This window comes from Bactrocera latifrons, unplaced genomic scaffold, assembly GCF_001853355.1.
Source record: "Bactrocera latifrons isolate USDA-ARS-PBARC rearing strain unplaced genomic scaffold, ASM185335v1 scaffold_73, whole genome shotgun sequence".
NCBI lineage: Eukaryota > Metazoa > Arthropoda > Insecta > Diptera > Tephritidae > Bactrocera > Bactrocera latifrons.
The window spans coordinates 1,121,443-1,143,995 of NW_017537412.1; the positions used below are offsets into that span (position 1 = coordinate 1,121,443).

The following is a 22,553-nucleotide window of genomic DNA, read 5'->3' on the forward strand; positions in this document are numbered from 1 at the left end:
TTGTGTTATATTATAATTTTCCGTATTATTTTTATTCTTGTTTGTTGTCATTTTTTGGCTTAGTATTGCAACATAAAACGTGCAAAGTGCACCAAATTCCAGTTTCAAGCTTGCTACTGCTGTCAAAAACCAAAAACTTCCGAACTGTGTTGCGCCAAAAACCAAAAGCGGCTTAAACGAAGTGTTTTCGGTGTTTTTTTTTTGTTTTTTCAATTACCATTTATATACTTTTGTTCATTTGCCCAACAGCGTTCGTTTAGTTTCGAGTTGGTTGTGGAAACGCTTACGCAACTTGACGTTTTGCGACTTGTAAGTGGTATGATGCGGCAACTCACTAAGCTCGCTACTTGAATTCGTCTGCTGTTCGTAATATTTGTTTTTTATGCAGCGTGTACTTGCAGTGCACCCAAAATATTTACCGCTGCGCTTCTTCGTATTTGACGAGGCACTTAATTTGTCTGCCGTTTTATGGCTCACTGTTTTTAATGCGTTTTTGTTGTTTTAATTTAATTAAATTTTTTTTTTATTTCTTGGTGTTTTATTTTTAATTTTTTTGTACGTTTTGTTGGTATGTTGCAAGCATCCGTTGCTTGATTTTGAATGATTAAAAAAAAAAAAAAATTACGAACTGTTGCACCAATCACTGTCAGCAGTTGAAGGGCATGCGCTGCAACTTGAACAGTTGAGAAGCCGAGGTGCACATTTTATTTACTCATTACTATTTACACAGTTGATTATGTGACCTTTCAAAGCGACCGTGCGTTCAACGCTCATTCACTTAGTACGCAGCTGCTTTTGTTTTGACTTCTTTATCAATTATGTCTTAGTCTCTTGTTGGGCTTGTTTGCATAATAAAATATGGGTCATCTTTATTAATAATAACAACAATAAAACTTAACAGTTTTCGGTAGCTTTATAGATTGTCTCATGTAATCTGCTCATATTTGACGAATGTTTTGTGTGATCAACTGCTCAGTTTCATGCTGCGCTGAGGCAACCTTGTGCGCCTAATTTAATAATTTTTTCTTGATTTTCCAATAGCAATGTTGGCAATTATATTCATTAAGGGGAGGTCATTCAAGTACAATTTTTAATTTATTCACATTTATTTTTCGCTTTCAATTTTTTGAAATTCTCATACAATTAAACACATTTCCAAGAGCAAATCTCCCAAGTTAAGTATTTAAAATTATCTTTATTCAAATTTTTCAAATTACTTATTTTTATACTTTAATAGCATGATTTGCTTCTTAAAATTGAACACTTTTTAATTTTATGGTCGAATTTACTTTCCGATATCACAAAAAAAAAAAAAAAAAAAAAACCCAATAACCCTATTTTTGTGCTTCAAAACAGCAAAAACAAAAACAAAGAAGTTGACTCTGCTTTTCCGAAATAATTCTTAACCGAAAAGAAATATAGAGCTACTATTAGCTGCAGCAGTGTTTTTTCATGGATCCTTCGGGTATAGCTTGGTCTATGCGTGGTTCACAGGCCTATCAGATTAACCTAACCTAATGGCGGTTTAGCAAAGCACGATGCCACTTTTCAATCGCGACAGAGGGTTGAGAGTAAGCGTTGAATAAGTTGTTGTAAAGGCTTGCTAGTTTTACGCAACATATTAAACACTTAGTATGCGAATGACTCGAAATTGGAGAACAAAGTTGATGTGGCGATATTCTTTCCAGATTTGAACATAAGGCAACCTTTTAAGCTGTCGGATATTTGAAAATCTTTGCATTAGTTAAATGGGAGAACAAATTTTCACATGATTTTATTCATTTTATTTACTGAGAGAAACAGTAAAGCTTTCAAAAAGAAAGAACGAGGAAATCATGAGTTAAACCGGGACAACCAAACACATAGACTGCAAAAAGAGATCGATTCGGTAAGGTAGTAATGCTCTGTGTTTGATGGAATCAGAAGGATGTGGTAGGCTTAGAATATGTTGAATTTGTTAGTACTAATTGCTACAAACAACAAATAAACAATTTGCATGTATTGATTGAAAAACGTCCAAAGTCGGCCAGATGACGACGGCAAAGCAATTTTGTTACACTACAATGCATTTGCACACAAAGCAAAATCGGTTTAGAATATAATCGAAGATACTCTACTCCACCCGCAGTATTCATTAGATTTGGCCCCTTTCGATTACCATTTGTTTTCATCGAAGTGACACGCATTGGCTGAGCAGCACTTCGATCCTTACGCAGAACTCGAAAGTTGGGTGTCTGAATGGTTTGCTTCGAAAGACGAACATTTCCATAGGCATGGTATTCACAAATTGCCAGAAAGGTGGTCAAAATGCCTAAAAAGGCATGGTCAATACTTTGAATATTTTTCTTTACTTTTTCATCCAAAATAAGTAATCTGTATACACTAAAAATGCTTATTTGAAACCCGTAAACCTGATAAAATCAACTGCAAGTTCAAAAATCTTTTTAGGTATCTCAGATATTGATCAATATTTGCGGTAAGAAGTCAGCCATAGACACTGGGGTCCACATATTGGCTATCTGGGGTTGCAACAGTACACTTTTGAGAATTTTAAGACTCGAGATGCCACAGCTTAAAACACTATTTACATTACAAAGTTCTATGCAGATGAATTCATTGACGTTTGATTTATGTAGCGTTAAGTGAATAACTCATATGGAATTTTAATTGTATTATGTGAGATGTCGGTGTGGTTGTGGTCTACTTTGCCCACTTTTCGTAATAATTTTATATTATAAGTAAATTTACCCGTTACACTAAACTTTTGCTCACTGTTCGACTAGTTATTTTCAAGGACACTGAAACATACCTGTTTTTAATTAGAATTGTATAAATTGATTGCCATTGGACATACCTGTAAGAGAGGAGAAAAAAGTTGTTGTTGAATAAAACTTTTAATTACTAATTTAGAAAATAAATTATAATATACTTATGCACACATATATATCATTAAACTTTTGACTAGACAAACTATTCGAACTTATATATGTGGGAGTGGAACCTGTGGGTCAAAGGTCCACACGTAACGGACGTGCCTTTTAAATGCACCTCTGACCAAAAACTACACTTAATTCGAACAACACTCGAACAATATTCGAACTGTATGGTCGAACATAGTTGAGAATTGTTGAGTGACACAGTAGTTCTGAAGAAGTCAGGAAGGGCAGACCAGCGGCGTCGGCCCGATAAGTTAATCAAATTACATAAGTTGTTATATGTGAACAAACTGAATTCAAATATATTAAAATAAGTYATTCTATGTGMACGTTTGAAATGAATAAATATAATAAATAAAATCTACATATATATTTTTAACAAATAAATTTATAAGCCATAGTTGCTTTTTTCATGTTAAAGAAGTTTTTATAAATAATTCATTTTATTTATAGCTTGAAAGCGCAAAACATCTACTTAGAAATAACTCTTTTTTTTAAGTTTTCACAATTATACACTTCAAATAATTTTTTGCTGCTTCTTTTTCTTTTTTCATCCGAGAATGTTGTGTCCTCTCTTGTTGCTTTTTTTCATAAAGTTGTAAAAACGCACAAGCCTGGTAATTCACCTTTGAGCTGACCTCGTATTATACAGGTACCGCCATTAACATATCTTTACCAATATTACTTATGATATTTTGCATGCAGAAGACGTCTTCAAGAATTGCAAATTTTCATTAGTTATTTACTGCTTGTTTATTGACTGCATATATTAATAATTTCTGTTTTTTTTAAATTTTTTGTGTTAGTAAGCCACTCGCAAGGCTTGGGCAACACTTTGCTTTGCTATTCCTCACATTTATATGCAGCGTGTGGCTTGCAGGTGTAATATTTACAGCCAAGCCCAAGTATGAGCATATTAATAAAGGTTACATATATTTATACATTATTATATTTTAACATAAATGTATGGAATTTCGACATTGCTAACGGCTACTTAGTTAAAATTTTTAAATAGGCGGGATGCGCCATAAATACTATAATTAATATTGTCATAAGTTCTGTTGCAACTTCAGGCTGAAACTATAATAAATTTGTTCATTAAATCAAGCACTCAAATAAATTTTTAAAATGACACAAACTTTCAAGTATTTCTGACATTCATCAATAACAGCACGCACAGTGTCTACTGATATTGACAACGCACCAAAGATTTTTTCAAACTCTTCAAATTTCTGTAAGCTATTCTTCAAGCTCTGTTCTGTCCATAAATTGTAGTCCAATGAATTCAATTCTGCACTTCTAGGCGCTCAATCATTTGTAGCTATGAAGCCAGAAAGTCACTGTTTAATAATTTTTGCTTTGTTAGCTGGAGTAGAATCTTACTGAAGATCCATTGCTTTCCATCGTAGAGAGTATCGATTAACTTCATTTCCATGCCTTCTAAAGCACGTATTTTTGCACTAGTTTTAAACCAACGCGCTTTTACAATATACTCACTACTGAACCATTAGACCATCTGGACTATTGAATCTTTAGAATAATATACAAGGTGCTTTCCAAACTAAACAGGCCTTACAACAACAAAAAAAAAAAAACAACAGTGCAAATGTTTTTTGCGGTAAAATCAATTTATTAATGGCCGCCAGTATGCTTTGATGACTTCACGCACAGTTTCGATGGAATTTCCGGTGATCACGGATTTTGATTGGCCCACATGTTGATCGTCATTTATGTATGTCTTCACGATCACTTTGAAAACGTTGAAACCATTCGTGCACTCTGCTACGGGATAGGCAATAATCGCCATAAATGTGTTTCATCAATTGAAGTTTTACCAATTTTAAAACAAAATCTAATTTTGGCTCTTTGTTCGAAGCTCATTTTCGCACCGGTCACACAAACACACTGTCACTTAAAATGCAATAACTTCACTTCCAATAAATGAAATGTCATGAAATTCTCTGGGGCGCTAGATTGAAAAAAGTCCTGTTTACTTTGGAAACCACCTTGTATTAGACAACACGTAATTTAGGAGGGAAATTAGTAGTGATGTATTGAATTCATCAAAGCGTGCGACCAGTTTTATAATTTTTACAGACATCTGTATTCTTTTACATTATGCCCAAAGAAATACACCCATTTGTTACCGAAGGCAATAAATTCAAATATATACATATATTTTTGCATTGCACAAGGCTGTCCACTGTACTTTAAAAAATTAAAAAAGTTATCAATATAAATATCAGTTCTTTGGACATTTTGATTTCCGCATTCATTAATAATTTTTAAAAAACAGAGGTGCCACCTAACAGAAAAGTTAATTTGATAAAAATTGTCATTAATTAAATAAACTGGTATATAAAATTAATTACTATTTTGAGAACTTTTTAAATAAAAAAATTGCAGAGTTGCCACTTAACAAAATATTAAAAGGTTATAATTTTATAGCATTAAAAACATCAATAAAGAAATATTTTATTGTAAAACCATTTCAACAGTAAAAAATTTTTCCTACAAAAATATTATACTTTTAATTTCCGTTGACCGAGTGTCACTGAAGAAGTCGCTTGCATATATTGAATTTAATGTGTTTCAAGTGTGTTGATAGGGGGTTAGCAGTTGAGCAACGGTGGACTGTCAGCTGACTGTCATCTTGAATAAGTCGTGACATTCTGATCTAGGTAATATATCCATTTTTCACCTAATTTTCTGTTCTGTTAGGTCTCTGGAGAAACTTTTTTACTTGTATTTTTTTACACTTTAAGCCTTAAACATAACCTCGCAATAAAATAGTTTCCCAAAATATTATCTGATGGCCTCCACGAATCAGAAATAATTATAGTCGGCCCAAACGATAACCTCATATATCGCGTATGAGAAGCTCCGCCCTTGTAATTCAATATGTGTACACATTTATTTGGTAGTCCTTCCTCAATAATATTTCCTCATACCGCCACAGCTCATACTCAAGCCACTATTTGCATGCAACAACTCCAACTCCAACGCAAACATAAATATCGTATGTAAACACAAGTGTCGGCGACTTCTGAGCGAAATAATTTCATAATTTTTCATTTGCTTAAAGCCGAAATGTTGCCGAAATGAGTGAGTGTGTATGTGCGTGCGTGAACAAAATGTTTCCATGTTAATTAAGTGCGCAGCAGCAGGTGTGAGGGAAAATACTTTGTGCAGCAACAGACCACAGAAATAAATGTGTGTATGTAAGTATATTACATATATGTAGCTAATATGTATATGTACATGTGTATGTGTGCAAACAAAAGCATTGCATAAAATTATGTGTGAAGAATGCAAAGAAACTTTTACTTATTTACACACGTGTTTTTACCTCAGCATAGCGACATACATATTATGCATACCTTCGCACATGCACACACACTGACATATGTTGCATGTGTGCACATGCTTGCGCATACACCTCTAATTAAGCTTAAAGCGGGCGTTACGAGCGCCATGCGCTGGACAAAAACATGTTACATAGCAGCGGCCTGAGTGAGCCACAACGAATTTCGAAAATATTTTCGACGGCACAAAAACCCTACAACAACAATGCAAATATTTTAAAATATACTAAAATGAAAAGAAAGCAACTAAAAAGCGGCTTTGTTTACGCTGAAGCAAACAAAGGTAAATAGCGCTGACTTGAAAGCCTGAGAAAGTACACAACGAAAGACTTAAGCAACGAACCCGCCATGTACCTGGGGCACTGTAGCGATGCAGTGACACAAAAAACGTTGAATTTCGTGCAGCGTTATGGTTTTTCATTTACATTTTTAAGTCGGTTATTTCCTTACGGCTCGCTTGATTTTTATTTATTTTCGATTTTTGTTTTTTGTATTAATTTATTTTATGTTTATTTATAATATTTATATACCCTATTCAAAATTATGTTCTTGTATAGGCAACTTTTTTATTTAAAAAGTTGTGTTTATTATAACTAGCGTAAAATTTTTTTAAATCGGACCACTATAACATATAGTTCACATACACATTGTTCCATATCCTCAAATCTTTATATGGAAAACTTTTTTATTTTACCAAAGAACTTTACGAAATTTGACATGGACTATTACCGAAAGCAAAGCTATACTTTCCCGTTAAATGGATCAGATCGAATTACTAAAGCATATGGCTGCCATACAAACTGAACTATGAAAATTTAATCCTTATATGGAAAAATTTTTTATTTGACGAGATATTATATCATAAATTATTTTCAAAAGTAACGGTTCAATATTCAAATAAATTGTTCAGATCGGACTACTATAGCAGATGGCTGCCATACAAACTGAACAATCGAAATCATGTCTTTTTGTGGAAAACTTTTTTTTTGAGGATATATGTATTTTCATCTTTTTCGAAATTTACCAGGGATTATTGTTCAATAAAACGGTATTATCTTTTAATAAATTGTTCATATCGAACTATTCTGTCATATAGCTGCCATACAAACTGGCTGTTCAAATTAAGTTCATGCATGGTAACTAGTTTATTTTTGAAGGGTATTTTAGTTTCGTTGAAACATAAGTTTAAGTTTTTTTTAATTTTTTCGGATTTTTATTTTAAAATTTTTTAATTAAACATTTATTTAAAACATTTTTTTTAAATTAAAAACTTTTTTAAATGTTTTTTTTTATTAATTTGTTTTAATTTTTTTTCTTATTTTTTTGGTTTATTTTTCTCAATCTTTTGTTTATTATTTATTAACTAATTTTTAGTTTTTAATTTTTTGTTAATTTTTCTTGTTAATTTTTAATATTTTTTTGTTAATTTTTTCTTGTTCATTTTTAATATATTTTTTAAATTTTTTATAGTTTTTTCTAACTCCATTGTTGCATATTTACTCTTTTACTGTTACTTCTTCTACTTCCCTTTTTTCTCTCCTTTATTTTTGTCACTCATTAACTTGCCACACAATCCACCACAGCAATAAGAGCAACGCAACTGCCTTAACCACCTTTTCCTTGTTGCAACTTCCTCGTTGCTCGGCGCCGCGCTGTTCACACTTTTCCGTCAACAATTCAACTGTAACAATAAAATTCGTATCAAGTTTTCCTGCTGTCCGCCATTGTTGTTGCAGCGCGTACTCGCTTTCATTTTCATACATTTAATTGCATTTCCCCATCTCTCGGCTCACAGCTAATTTGAAATCATCCGCGAGTAGTGCTTGCCACGACGCGGCCGCAGAAGGGCTCAATCGCGCCGCAAACCATAACATTTCCGGTTAAAAAAACAACAAATTGTGTGGTGTATTTATAATTTATTGAAAATAAAAGTGGTTAACAATCAAATAAATAAAAGTGCACTTGAGAAAGGAAAAAGTGAAAAAAATAATAATAAATGTTCACGCTTGCTCATTTGAAGTTATTAAGAAGTGAAGATGAGAAAAATGTGTTTCCTATGCTTTGTGCTTGTACACATATAGACCCAAAGTGGCTACAATCGCGGCTTGTTGAGTTGTGTCGTTTTCACACAAAGCTTTTCACTTTCGAAATCGCAGTTGACAATTTTCGCGCATTCGCTATGCTTATGTGACGGCGTGGTCGTGGTCATTTAATGGCGAATAGCGTGGAAATTCGAAAGCACTACAATTTTAATTAAAAAATAATTTTTTTTTGTAGTTTGTCGCGCAATTATGCACTTACTTGAGGAGAAGATGTTTATATATGTTTAAGCAAAGTTTTGTGTAAGTTGTTAGGAAAAATTTCTAAATTGTAAATTACCATAATGGTTTTGTAAAAAAAGTACAACATGGTAATGCAAGTAGAAGGTAAATTAGTAGTGCTGCATTGACTCCATTTAAGCTTCTGACCAGTTCTGCAGTATTTACTGACTTTTGCGTGTTTTTTTTTTAATATTGTAGTTTAAAGAAATACACGGATTTGTCTATCGAAGCTAAAAGTTTCATATGCAAAAAATATCATATGCATAGTTGCCAACTGTACTTTGAGCAAATTAAAAAAAAAAAAAATTAAAAATGTTAATATAAATTTTCTGTCGATATTTTGTTTTCTAGAACGATTAGTAAATTTTTAGAAAACAGAGTTGCCACCTAGCAGAAAAATTAAAATTATAAAAATTGTCTTTCTTCTTTCTTTAATATTTTGAAGCGATTACAAATTTTTTTAAAAACAGAGTTGCCACCTAAGAGAAAAATTAATATTATAAAAATTGTCATTCATTCAACAAACTGATATTTAAAATTAAACACTCTTGTTGGGATGAAATATAAAATAAGGAAAAATTGCGAAATTGTAGTTATAGTGCAGGAAACTATCTTGTTACTACCACAGTATTTAAATAAATTGAAAAAAAGAAATAGCTCTAACAGGGTTGCCATATTTAAAAATTAATTTTATTCTGTATGTTATAAAATTATTCTGTAGAATATGTTTCTGTATCATATGGGTCTTATGTTATTAAAATGCTGGGAAGTTTATAATTTGTGGAAGGGTTGCCATATATTTATTTATAAATTTTTATTTTTTTGTAAAATGTTTTCCTTGATATTTATTTTTTTACGAAAATCATTGAAATCTTTAAAACAAATTCTATTTTTGGTGCCAGGGTTGCCATATATGTACATATATGAATATTTTGAAACTATTTAAATTTGTTCTTTGCGAGATATTTTCCTACGAAAATCATCGAAATCTTAAAAATTGCATTTATTTGTAGAGCATATCTTTACATTTTGTACCTATATACATATTTAAATATTTTTATTAATTTTGCATCGCCTCTGCCGGAAAACATTACTCACAAAAACTGCTCATAAAAGACATTTCATTCTTTATTGTCTCATTACGCTGGGTAATTCGTTTTCGAACACTAAAAAAAGAGTCACCGAAAGAACCAAATTAAGCCCCTCTCCATTAAAAGCGTGTTCACACATTGTCGTTGTAATTGGAAGCACACGAATTGCACTGGTTTTGCTGCCGAAACTGCACAACGCATGTTGCATGCAACATTAGCGTAAGATTTACAACACGACACGCATGCGCTGCACTAAATTTCCCATCCAGCTCACACACTTACACGCAGCCATGCGCTAAGGCAATAAAAAGAATTTTAATTACCACAAAGCAACAAAAGGCCGCAAGCTATGTATTTGGACGACATTTTTTAGAGCAAAAAAGCATAAGGCAAACGCGAAATAATCGTTATACGAAAATGTTGTTGTAGTTTTGCTTGCTTTCCCACTTTTTTGTGTCATCTTGCCGAAGTACTCGCATGTTTGTCGACTGTGAATTGTTGCTTCAGCACGCAATGGGAGCAACACGATTGGGAGACATGACTCAAATACGAAATTATTGACGAAATCAATTCTAGTAAATAATAGTTAAATTGGGTGAGCGAAAATGGAGTATGAAGAAGCAGCAATAACCTAGAGTTAATGGTGTAAATTATACTGCGATTTAGGCACGAGAATTAATGGTTTGTTTTTTGCCAAAACTGTACCCTACTCTATGAAATCTTAAAACAGAAATCACCTTATGTAGCTTTTAATTACCTTAGGTCTTTTATTATGGACTAACCCCACAGGCAGCGTGTCTAATTTCGATGCTTAGTTATAGTAAAAAATCACTGGCGGCAGCACTCGAACAAAGGAAAAAATAAATCATTGAAAATCAGAAGTGTAAAAGTAAATGAGAAAGTACAAAGGTACATCGCAGCTTAGATTGGCCGAAGAGTGGGCAGCGTTTCGTCAGAGAGGAAAAATATAATTATGAAGAAAATAATATTTGGAAAGTAAAAGTAAGAAAGAAAAGAGTGGAACTAAATTTGCTGTAACTGGAAGTTACGTTGTGAAAATTACTTTTATTTTTAGATTTCTGCTTTTGTAGAGTTGCCAAGTATTATTTACTTATATGTATATAATATTATTCAAAACAAATTAAAAGTATAAGATTGTTAATAATGAGTTAGTGCGTAGTTTAAATTATAATTAAGCATTTAGGTGGAAAGAGGTTGCCACCTTTTTAACTTTTTATAAGAAAATGAAAATTTATTTAGAAAAAATTGCAACATTTATTATGAAATTGGTATCTATTTTTAAAATATTGCATCAGTTAAAATAAATACAGTAAGTGTTGCCACTTTATTATTACTGTTTTGTATTACAAAACGATTGAATTTATATAGAAATGATAAATCTAAATGATATTAATATTTATTTTGAAATATTGCACCAAATAAAATTAATTGAATATGAGTTGCCACCTTATTGTTCTTTTTTAATAAAAAACGTTAAAATACTTTATGAAATTAATTACTACAATGTATACATGAATACAACGAATACAATCGAAAACTTAAAATAGAAAACAATTTCAAAAGTGTTACTGTAATTTATTTTATAGAGTTGCCAATTGACTTCGAATAAAATTTGTTTGAAATATTTAAATTTTTGGTAATTTTAAAAGTTGAATTTTATTAGATTTTACCCGATCATTTATTTACAATTTAGAACAGGGTTGCCAGCGCGTTGGAATTCGAATATTATTTGTTTAAAATAAATAAAAATTTAGCCATACTGAGTTTCAATAGGTTTTTCCAACACGTTTTTTTAATCATAAATTAGAACAGTGTTGCCAGCTTGTTGAACTTTTTATTTTATTGGTAATGAATTAAAGAGGTAGTTGCAAATTACTCTAGGATTAATCACTTAGCTGTAGACTTTTTCAAAATATTGTTTTTTTTTATATATATTATAAGTTAAAATAGGGTTGCCACTTCATTTCATCTTTAGATTATAATGATTGAACTTAGCAAAAAAGAGTTGCAAATTACGCTGAGAGTCGGTAGTTGGCTGTAAGCCTTTCCAGAATGTTTAATTTAAATAAAAATTATAACAGAGCTGCCACTTTGTTAACTTTTTGGCTTTGAATTATTACATATGTATATAGAAAAAAGTTTAAATAATTTAATAAAAATAAAAAAACACCTCCGCACCAATTGCGAGGTATGATAAATTTATTAAAATAAAAAAAACCTAGTGAAGTTTTKGAATAAAACATAATAAGATAATTTAGATCTTTATTTAANATTAAAAATATAACTATTCCGTTAAATTGCTTTGTTGGAATCAGTTGTAAATGTTAAAGATTAAGTTGAACTAAAGAACAGTCTAAAGATTTAAGTTTATTTTTTATTTTATTAATATTTTTTTTATTTTGCATATTTTGACGGGCGTGGCGAAGCCTCGCGCAACCATTGCCAGCTAGTAATACATAAATAATTAAATAGAATTGTTTCATTCCATTTTATTTATAAATTTTTCGGTATTTGGATTGCCAAAAGATTGACTTTATATTAGTCGTAATTTATTTTTCTCCTTATCTAGCACCTTTAAAATGAGCCGTTACAGGCTTAATTACAATACTACGAAATCATTTATTCTTCACTGTACATTGCTTTACCTACACATTCACACACAAATATGATAACAAAACTAACAAATAAATTTTCTTTGCAATGCAAGCACCGTTATTCCAATATATCCCATTAAAACATCAATTCTTAAATTTTTCTTTACATTTAGTTATATACATACATACATACATACATACATACCTATATCTCTATATACATACATACATACATACATACCTATATCTCTATATACACATACTATACTTATTATTATCACAATAAAAAATTCCTTGGCCGTGCCCCTTCCAATAAATTCATATCAACTATTTATTTACACATTATCTTCGTCTTGTCTGTGACTGCTTTGTCAATGCTCGAAATTCTTTTATTGCTCATTTGCATAAAAATCTCGTAAAGCTGCCACAACGTTCTGCATTCAATTGATTATACAATGATTGGAATTTAATGTACGAACGTAGATTCTAAGGAACGCGGCTTGTTGAATGACAAAACATATGAGAATAGAGAAGTAGAAGAGATAGAAAAGTAGAGAATAATTTCAGCAAGTACAGTTAGTGGATTCAGTGGATATATTTTTGATTTTTATTCAGTTATGTGGTTATGGATTATTGAATATTTGTGCTTTTCTTTGTATTAAAATATGTATATGGAAATGGTTAGCAGATAAAGTTAATAAGTTTATAGAAAGCTATTATATTATAAATAAATAGATAACACTATATATTATGTAGTGGAAGTAAAGTAAAGGGATTTTAGGTGAGTAGCATAGAATTACTTTTTGTTGTTTCTTCTTCCTCTTCTTTATAGGCTTACGCCGTTTTGTTAATTAAACATTGTCAAATGAAAATTCACTGCTGTTAGGCACTAAAGACTTAAGCGACGAACTTGAGCAACGTTTCAAACCTAAAGGTAGATTCTAGGTAAGAAATATGGAAAAATCAAGTTTTGTTTTCATATTTCGTTGCTTGTGACATTCAAAAATATTTTGCTTTATTTTTTAAAATGCAAATTATTTTCAAATCTATAGAACAGATTCAGCTTAACGTCAAATTTTAGACGCATTTTTCTTGAAGCTACTTTTTTCGATACAATCGACCCGAAATCTCAAGTTCTAATCAGTCGAATTTCTTAAAATTTTGCAGGAATGTTACTCAAATATTTTTCAATCGTGTAATCTAACAAAAACTTAAAATTTTTAATTTGTAATTTTTTTGAATTTTTTTTTTTTTACAAAATTCGAGAAAGTCAACCTTTAACTTTGATTACTGCGATTTTATTAATTTTTCTTCATATTTTATGGTTCATACGATATTAGAACTCGTCTATACACATTTCTAAAAAATAAAAAAATGTTCGTAGTTCAATAAGCTCTCGTTATTTAATATATTAGACCAGCACAAGGGCTCGTAACGATAAGAACGCAATTTTTTTCACCTCCGCAACTTCAGAGACTCAAAGTTTTTGCTTTTTTTCTTGAAATTCATAAATCTTAAAAAAGTAAAAATAAGGAACTTTTTTTATCAATTCCCAGAAAACGCTGGGAATTTGAGGCTCTAGATTATGATAAACTCTTAACTGGCACATTAAGAAATGATCTCAATATTTAAATGCGATTGGCCGTAAAAAGACTCTTTAAGCGCCCTTGCCTCATTATTGTGATTAAGGTTTGGTAGGCAAATCATATTAATCAATGACGCTATCTATTGGCCTTTAAACCAGGGAGATTTGATTAAGGCAAATGATCGAAAATGCTTGAAATACCATTGAAATCGAATATCAGAGATTTCTGCTTATACGGAAATATATAATACGTATATGTATATAAAATATGTGAAATAATAAAATCAACGCCTTCATATTAAACAACGTATTAGTTCATACATTCTTTTCATATTCTATATAAACTCAAAAACATTATAAAATTAGAATTAATTTCCGAATACGCTCAGCACTGACTTTGGCCATAAACTTGAGCTGCTGACAGCTGCTGGAATTTGCCACCAATAAATTCCAGCGATAATTAATTTCCACTTTTTTCACACAAACATTATATTGAATTTCGACGACACGACCAACGTGCAAATGGCAAACCAAATGTAAGAAATATAAAAATTAAAATCATGAAAAAATTAAAAATAAATGAACGATGAAAAAAAAAAACGGGAAAACATTGTAAACTTGCGAACAGTAGTAATTCGATATGGCAGCATCGCACCAGTTAGCTGTAATATATCAATGGACAACCGGTGTTTGGCAGCAAAGTTGAAGGAGTGCCACGCCAGCTGGCGCTCGGCAGCATGACGAAGCACAACACCACGCTATGTTGTTGTTGTTGGCACGCTGAGCGCAATTCAAGTTCAAGGCGCGCACATTGCCACCGAGCTGGTGGATATTAGTGCATTGCTATCAGGCCGTTTGATGCGCTGGGGGCCAACCCAAGCTGTGTGTGTGCGTGCAATTGCAGCAGCCACATACACACACACACACATATATGTACATAGGTGCAATAATCATAAACAATATTGCTGCACATTTGCACTTTGTTAGGCGAGTGYAACAGCCCGACAACAACAACAACGCCATAAAAAACAGTCAGCTACAGCAGCCATTCATCGCCATTTGCGTTTTTCATTTCAAATGCGGCACCTTCATGGTCGTCGGCTGCCCGGTCGGGAAGTGTTGCTGTGGAAATCGGATACAGTCGCCCATAGAGCGCTGCACTCCACCACACTGACTGCACCTTGGTTGCTGTTGCATGCTGTTGTTGCTGCTCTGCTTGAGTGCATCGTGCAATGTCTAGGGTGTGCAACAATCGTGCCGCTTACTTGTTGTTGCCCTGCTGCGGTTTCTTTGCCGTCTACAGGCTGGCAATTTAAGAATCACGGAACTGTAAGTATGTGCTTCAGCGCCGTTTAGGCAACAACCACAAAAAACTAAATCTATATATATGAGTCACGTGTGGCAAGTGTTTATGATGTTTGTGGTTCTACGCTGTTATGCGGTGTTGCAGGTGTCGCTTTGTGTGAAACAAGTGGCAACAGCGGCTACATTTTCTTATTTTTATGTTTTTGTGGAAATTCGCACCACTTTGGCTTTTAGAGCAGAAGATAAAAATTTGGAAAAAGTTAGCACAAAGATTGTTAAGTTTTGTTGAAATGTATTCAAGAATAACTAACTTTTTACAAAGATAACACTACCCAACAAATCTGAATTCAAAATTTGCTACTGATGTGCTGAGAGGTTTGTGAGGTATTTGGGGTGTCCTGATTACGAATTTGAGTTTAAAGAATTCCCTCACATACATCTTTTTTTGTTCATTTTAGTAAGTGGTGGTGGTTTGTCCCTACAACCCTTGACTGCAACACAAAACATTCTAGGAAACTATTTTATCGTCTACGTTAGGAAATTTTTTTTCATCATTTTCCTTTTCAACAAACCAAAATTAGCAAGAAACAGCCTTTGACATCACAGTTGCTGAATGACGTTAAACTAGTGTAACCAAAACTGTTAAACACGAAGTAAGAAGGCGCGAAATAACTAATAATTTTTTAATTTTGCAATCTGGTACTTGGGAGTAAGAGTTGATAAATTATAATTTTTTTGTTTTCACGGTCGGTCGGAGTACAGACATTTTTTTTTTATCGAAATTCGTGCTCAATTCTGTTTTCAATATATTTCTAGCCCGCTAGTTTCGGGTTTATTAAAAAATTTTGTTCGAAGAGTCGAAATGTTTTCATATTTTCAACAAGAACACTCTATAATTGAAAACAACAATTTATTTTGATATTTTTATATGCTTAATTTTAAATTAATTGTAATTGGAAACCTTGAAAAATATTGAAAATATATAGTATTGAAGAGAAAAAGCGATTTTTAATTATTATTTATTTTTAATATAATTCAGCTACTGACTTCATTTCTTTATTTAGTTTCTGATCAGTTATAGTTATATTAAATATTTTTTTTCTTTTTTAATCACACTTTTATTTAATATTGCTTTTCAATTAATTGCGAACACTCTATTTCTATTATTAATTAATGCCTACCCAATCATCTTAAGCTGTTTAAAAGGAAAAAAAAATCACAATCAGTCTCATATTTAGAAATTACTAATTATAAAAACTGCAATATTAAAGTGGTGTAAATTAGTTTTAATGCTTCGTCGAATCTTTCGCTTTCTGGCATTCTAATAATCATAATGTCACAGTTTTTACTTTCATATTATTATATTTTCCTTATCACTTTAAATTATTAATAAGTAATATTCCTTTTGCCAATAACTGCTTGTTAACCACGAATTTGCATGAGAGATTGTTTCTTTTTTTAAATTTTCGCCAAAGTAACAACAGGCTGGGAATTCTTATGTTAAGGAGGTGGGGAAATATAATGAAATACTTCCATACTGATCTGCTGAATAAAAAATTGACAATGTTTGTTTCGTATGTAAAGTCTAAGGAAGAAGAAGAAGAAGAAGAAAGTCCAAAGATTCAGCCCTTGGAGCAAAAGATTGCGCTTGTTATTCGAATGAGGCATTGGAAGGTAGACTCAATGGATGGTCCATCTGAAAAGTAGCCGCGGCCAACATTTGGAAGAGATAACCTTCAAAAAGTAAATGCCAAAGAATGTTCTTTCGAAAGATAATAAACATTCCCTAATAAATTTGAAGTTTTCTGATAAACCGATGGTGGCCCAGTTATGAGCAAGCTCCACTGAAGTCGAGCTATCCAGTAGTAGAAGACAAGAGCAGTGGGAATCACCGACGCGTTCTCATTCTACTGGCAGCGCGGCTAGAGTACTTTTTCTTGCAAATTCCGCTGTGGCCTGGCATCCTTACTAATCATGTCATTAAATGCAAGTGATAACGAGGTAATGAATTACTTAACTTTTTCTTTAAGATATTTTGATATTGAGGGCTTTAACCTTTCTAGGTAAGGTAGGTAAGGTAGGTTATAATTACTCTTTGAAAAAACTCCTGCGCTTTCTATTTTCACTAGCTTGGTGGGTTTTGTGAACTCCCAAATATTTAACCTTAATCTAGCAATCGGGGAACAAGAAGAAAAATATTTCAGATGTTTGCATACTGCTCCTGAAGTTGGCATCCAGTAAGTTTTTCAACCTTACAGCATGGACTCTTAGACGGTCCATAACTAAGAAGAGGCTACTGAGGACAACGACCTCACTGGGTCTCTTACGATTGATTTTGGACCAAAAGGATCTTGCGACAGCGCATTGCATTGATGAAGTTATGCATTCCTAAAACAGCCTTGAACGCATGGTTTTGAGTCCAAGGCTAATATCGTCGCGCTTTTTTAAGATTGGATAGTCACATTTCTGATGGAAGCTGCACTCCAAAGAAGTTTAGTTTTAAATTATTTAATTTTATTTTTGGCATTAAGAAGTCGATGTGGAAGTACTTATTGGCAATTTTGCAATAAGCCTATTCTAAATTTTGTTTTTTTTCATCAAATTCTCGGTACTAAAATATATTATATTATTCATTTAAGACTGAGTTTATTCTTTCAATGGTGGAGTGTGTATTGCACTGCTGCTGTATAAAAGTATTCTAAGAAATTTCAGAAAAGTGTTCTAAAAAATTTTAAAATTTTAGTGAGATGTGTGTTCAAAATTGACTGTTCGATTTAATTTAATATAAAACTTCATTATTTAAAAGAGTTTAGAAGGAACTGTACATGAGAAAATTAAAAAAAAAATTATTTAAATATATATTTTAAGCGTTGAAAGCAATTTTTTATTCTATAATATATACTCTTTTTCTTAAATAAAAAATAAAAAATAATTATGTTTTAATTTATTTTACTGAGCAATTTTGTACTCCTCATACATACATACATATATAAGGACTCACCTGTATTTTGCGCATCGATGCGTGCGTGATAGCCCAAAAGACTGATGATCACAAGGATCAGTTGTGTGCGTATGTGGGGCATTTAATTGCGTAACACTGATAACCTTGAATTAGTTATTAACAAAAAAAAATTTTTTTTTGAAATTTTCAAAAATTTCAAACCTTGATAAAAATGAGTTTCACTGAAAGTTGCTTGTTCGTTTTTCAGATTTGAAAAACACTAAAAAAATAAAAAAATAATTATTTAATAAAACACAAACAAAAATTTAAAAAATTATATTATAATCCACCGAAGTCCACTGAACGATCGAACAAGTTTTTAAAAAATTTTATGTGAAAAATTCTTTTCGTGCGTATAAAAAATATGTATGCAAATAAGTTTACATGTCTGTTATAAAAAAAAATATGTGCAGATATTTGTAATTTTTTTTATTTCCTATTCTTGTTCTTGTTCTTTGCACTACACAGTCGAAGCGCGCTACCGCAAATTCCGCGCCAACTTGTTTCCTGAATGAACTCTTTATTATTGTGGTTATTTTTACTCATTTTTTCTTTCAAATATTTTTTCTGTTCTTTTTTCGCACACACCTTCGTTCTGCAATTCTATAATTTAATATTTTTTGTTGTAATTTTTCTGTGTCTGCTGCGCATTCGCCAGCGAACAGGTGAAGTTGATGGCTGCAAAACCCGTAGTGGTAAGTATGTCACCGTTACATGTGGCGGCAGCAAAAGCAGCAAAAAAACGCCAACACTGAAAACACCAACAATTGCTGCAGCAGTAGCACCAACAACAAGAACAACGAAACAATCTGTGACGAGCAATTTCTGTGTTATTTTTGATGTTTCATATTTTGCGTTACTGCTTCTGCGCTTTCTGCGCCATTCAAGTGTTTGCGCCAACTTTCTTTACAGTTACTGCGATAAGTTGTGAGTTTTTAGTTTATTGTTTGGTTAAATATTAAAAAATATATTTATTTTCAATTTTTTTATTTTTTTATTCGTAAATGTTTTGAAAATTAAGAATATTCCTGGTTTGCAACGCTTCGGGCGTATGGTGTTTGTGAAAAATTATTTTTCTCAAAAAATTTCTCAAAAATAATTTTCTCAAAATTTTTTTTTTCACTTTTGAAATTTTTCGTTTTGGATTCAAACTTTGAATTAATTTTAAAAATGTAAATTTTTCCAGTTTTGCAAAGGCTTCAGGCGTATAGTTAATGAAGAATATTAAAATTTTTTTTTTGTTGTTATGAAATTTTTATTTAGAAAATTTTTATTTTTGAATTCAAATAATTTTGTTTTCCAAAAGCGTCAGACGCGTAGTGTTAATGAAAGTTATTGTAATCTTTTTAAAAACATTTTTTTTTTAACTTTTAATTTTTTTTTATTTGTACACTGCTTTATATTTGTGAAAAATATGTTTTTTTGGTCCTAAAGTGGGTTGAGATTTCAAAGTTAAATTATTTCCAGTTTTCATCATTTAATTTACCGTAACGCTTTTCCAAATATTTTGGTTTTTTGTTATTTTTTGATAAATTTTTAAACACAAATTTTKTTAAATAAAAAAAATTTAATTTAAATTATATTTTTATTRYRMTTATTACACTTTTMTAACTGGAAAATGCTTTCGTTACAATTTTCACACGCTAGTTTCTTTTTTCTTATGTTTTTCTGTGTTAAACTTTTCAATTGCGTCTGCGCATGCGCACCCGTTCATTTGCCTCGCTCAACTAAAGTCACTGCCGTAGCGCATACAACGCGTCAACTCCAACTTTTTGTAACTTTCGTTCAACCAAATTGACAACAACCGCGTTGTTGTTGTTGTGTTCGATTGCCGAAGCTTTGGTGTCTCTCGAAAGACCGTGCTGTTGCAACAGCTGTTAAAGCATACCGTGTAAACACCACTAACAATACGTCCACAGGAAAGCAGGAATAGCGACAAAACGAAACGGAAACGTTCAAACGGTAAACGGCGGTCAAAGTCGCGCTTAAGCGTTGCAGCCAACCGACACGTTCAGGTGGTAAAAGTCAACTGAAAGCTATTGGACACCTCCATAATAGTTGCGCTTAGAGTGTGGTGCGTGCAGAGCTTAGCGCTCAGCCGTGTGTTGGCTGTGGCCTTACGGTAAACTTGGCTTACAACGTCGAACATGGTTCAAATCTAACTGCGCGTGCTCACACTCTCACGCGCTCTCTTTGAAACAGCAAACATGTTGTCAACGCTTTTTCTCTCAATTTCATCAGCTTTGCTCAAACGCTTAGCGTTGCGCTCAGCGCGCTATTTCACCTGCTTAAAGCGCTTCTCAAGCTCTGTGCCTCAGCTGGCTTGCAGCGTGTGCATTTTCTTTTGCCTGCGGCTTCGTCTATTTTTATGTATGGCAAATCATTTTGTTTATTTCGCTTTTTTTCCTGCTACTCTTGAGACTTTTTCTCTTTACACACTGCGCCAATTCCGATTGCAATTCAACCGCAAATTCGACTGTTTTAATTTATTTTTATTGCTTCTTTGGCAATTTTGCTTTTTTTCCGATTTTTTTTTTTCAGTTTTTCTTTGCCACAAATGCTTTCTTCAGTTTCAGCTCTTTCAGCTTAGTAGTTTAGTAACAATATTAATTACGTTTGCTGGAAATTGTGTTAAGTGGTTTAATCCAATAATTCGCAAATGACGCTAAAATCGTTTTCACAGTTAACGCCGAGACGCTTTAGCGCCGTTTGCTTGCCGTTTGCTTGCCATTTGCTGGTTGTTTAGTTGTATATTGTGACTAATTTAGCGCCGAATGCACTCTTTGTGGTTGCATTAATATGGTTGGTATTAAATTTTAATCTATTGAAATTTAGCAGTATTGGGATGTGATAAATATTGGTTAAAAATTTGCAACAAGTGCATATATATATTATCGCAACATGTTGCACATACAAAATTGTATGCCAATGGATCTGATTAACACCTGCAGCTAATATAAAAAAACATGCACATATGTGAATAATATTGGTTAAATACTTGGTATATTACTAAGGAAAGAATATTTCGCATATGACAACATTTAAAATCCATTACATTCGTTTCCATTATGATAGATAAGGCAAGCAGTGCCTGACAGGTGTGGTAATTCTCAACTGAAAATTACTGAAATTGGACTTTAATTTTTCTATTTGCTCAATAACTATTGCTGATATTATATCGAAAATCGGTTAATCTTAAGATATGCGTCGGTTGCCATTTAAAAATAAAATTATCTATGACTTCGAAGTTATGACTTTCAAGAGTGATGTGGGTGCCTAGTCGCAAGTGCGACGACCGTTTGATTGATAACAGAAGATATTTCGTCTTCACCTCGTTCACTGCCAGACCCATTTGCTTTGCTTCCTTATCCAGTCTGAGCCAATGATACACCCTTGTAGAATATTGTACCTGATCGATTAAGTACTACAGCTCGTATTATTTTCTCCAGCAGCAGATTGAAAAAATCGCCCGAAAGGGAGTCTCGTCTTGTCTGAAACCTCGTTTGGTATCACAACGGCTCGAAGATGTCCATCCCGATTCTGATGGAGCTTTTGGTATTACTCGATGCCAGTATACACAGTCGTATTAGTTTTGCTTAGATACCAAGTTCAGACATCGCGGCATAAATAAATCAAAAGCAGCTTAGAAATCGATGAAGAGGTGGTGCGTGTCTACTCTCTTTTCACGGGTCATTTCCAAGATTGTGGATATCAGGTCAGTTGTTTTTTGTTTTTTGTGAGGTCTAAAGCTACACTGATAAGGTCCAATCAGTTTGTTGACGGTAGGCCCAATACGCCCGTTAGAACCTTGTGCGCGATGTCAAGGAGACTTTCGATAGTTGGTGCAGATTGTGGGGTTTCCCTTTTTGTGAAATGGGTAGAGCACACTTAAATTCCAATCGTTGAGTATAATTTGGGTCGACCATATTCAACTAAGAAACTGATGCATGCTCCTTATCAGCTTTTCGATGGGGCAATCCATCGGTCCCCCTCAATTTTTTGTTCTTCATATTGTTGATACTATACCGAAAATCGCTAAATCATGGCTTTTCCGATAAGTGTGATATGATTTCTTAAAAAAAAAAACACCCAATTTTCGCGTAATTTTTCCTCTAAATGGTGTTAAATTATAACTTCTTGGAGTCCATTCAATGTCACAATTTCTTGAAATAAATGTTGGCAAGATACACTTCGTTCAATTGCCGCCTTAAAAATTTGGTTATCATCAGTCCATACCGCTCTCCATTGACAGCAATTTCATTTCGAGAGAAGTACGACCCGATGATACCACCAGACCAAAAATCACACTCAACTGTCAATTTAGTTGGATGTAA

General features: G+C 32.5%; 1 protein-coding gene across 3 annotated transcripts in view; it reads right to left on the reverse strand.

The window, feature by feature from the left end:
* Positions 1–20,229, reverse strand: part of LOC108976163 — a 90,099-nt gene extending 69,870 nt beyond the window's left edge. Inside the window, exons 1-2 of one of the 3 annotated variants that reach the window (XM_018945099.1) lie at positions 20,108–20,229; positions 18,220–18,439 (exon numbers count right to left, since the gene is read on the reverse strand). In XM_018945099.1, the coding sequence (XP_018800644.1) occupies positions 18,220–18,301 (82 nt within the window). In that variant the 5' untranslated portion in view covers positions 18,302–18,439; positions 20,108–20,229. Of the gene's footprint in view, positions 1–18,219; positions 18,440–19,820; positions 20,060–20,107 lie in introns of those variants that run through there. The other 2 variants (XM_018945100.1, XM_018945101.1) reach the window with 2 other exon arrangements.
* Positions 20,230–22,553: the final 2,324 nt, after the last annotated feature.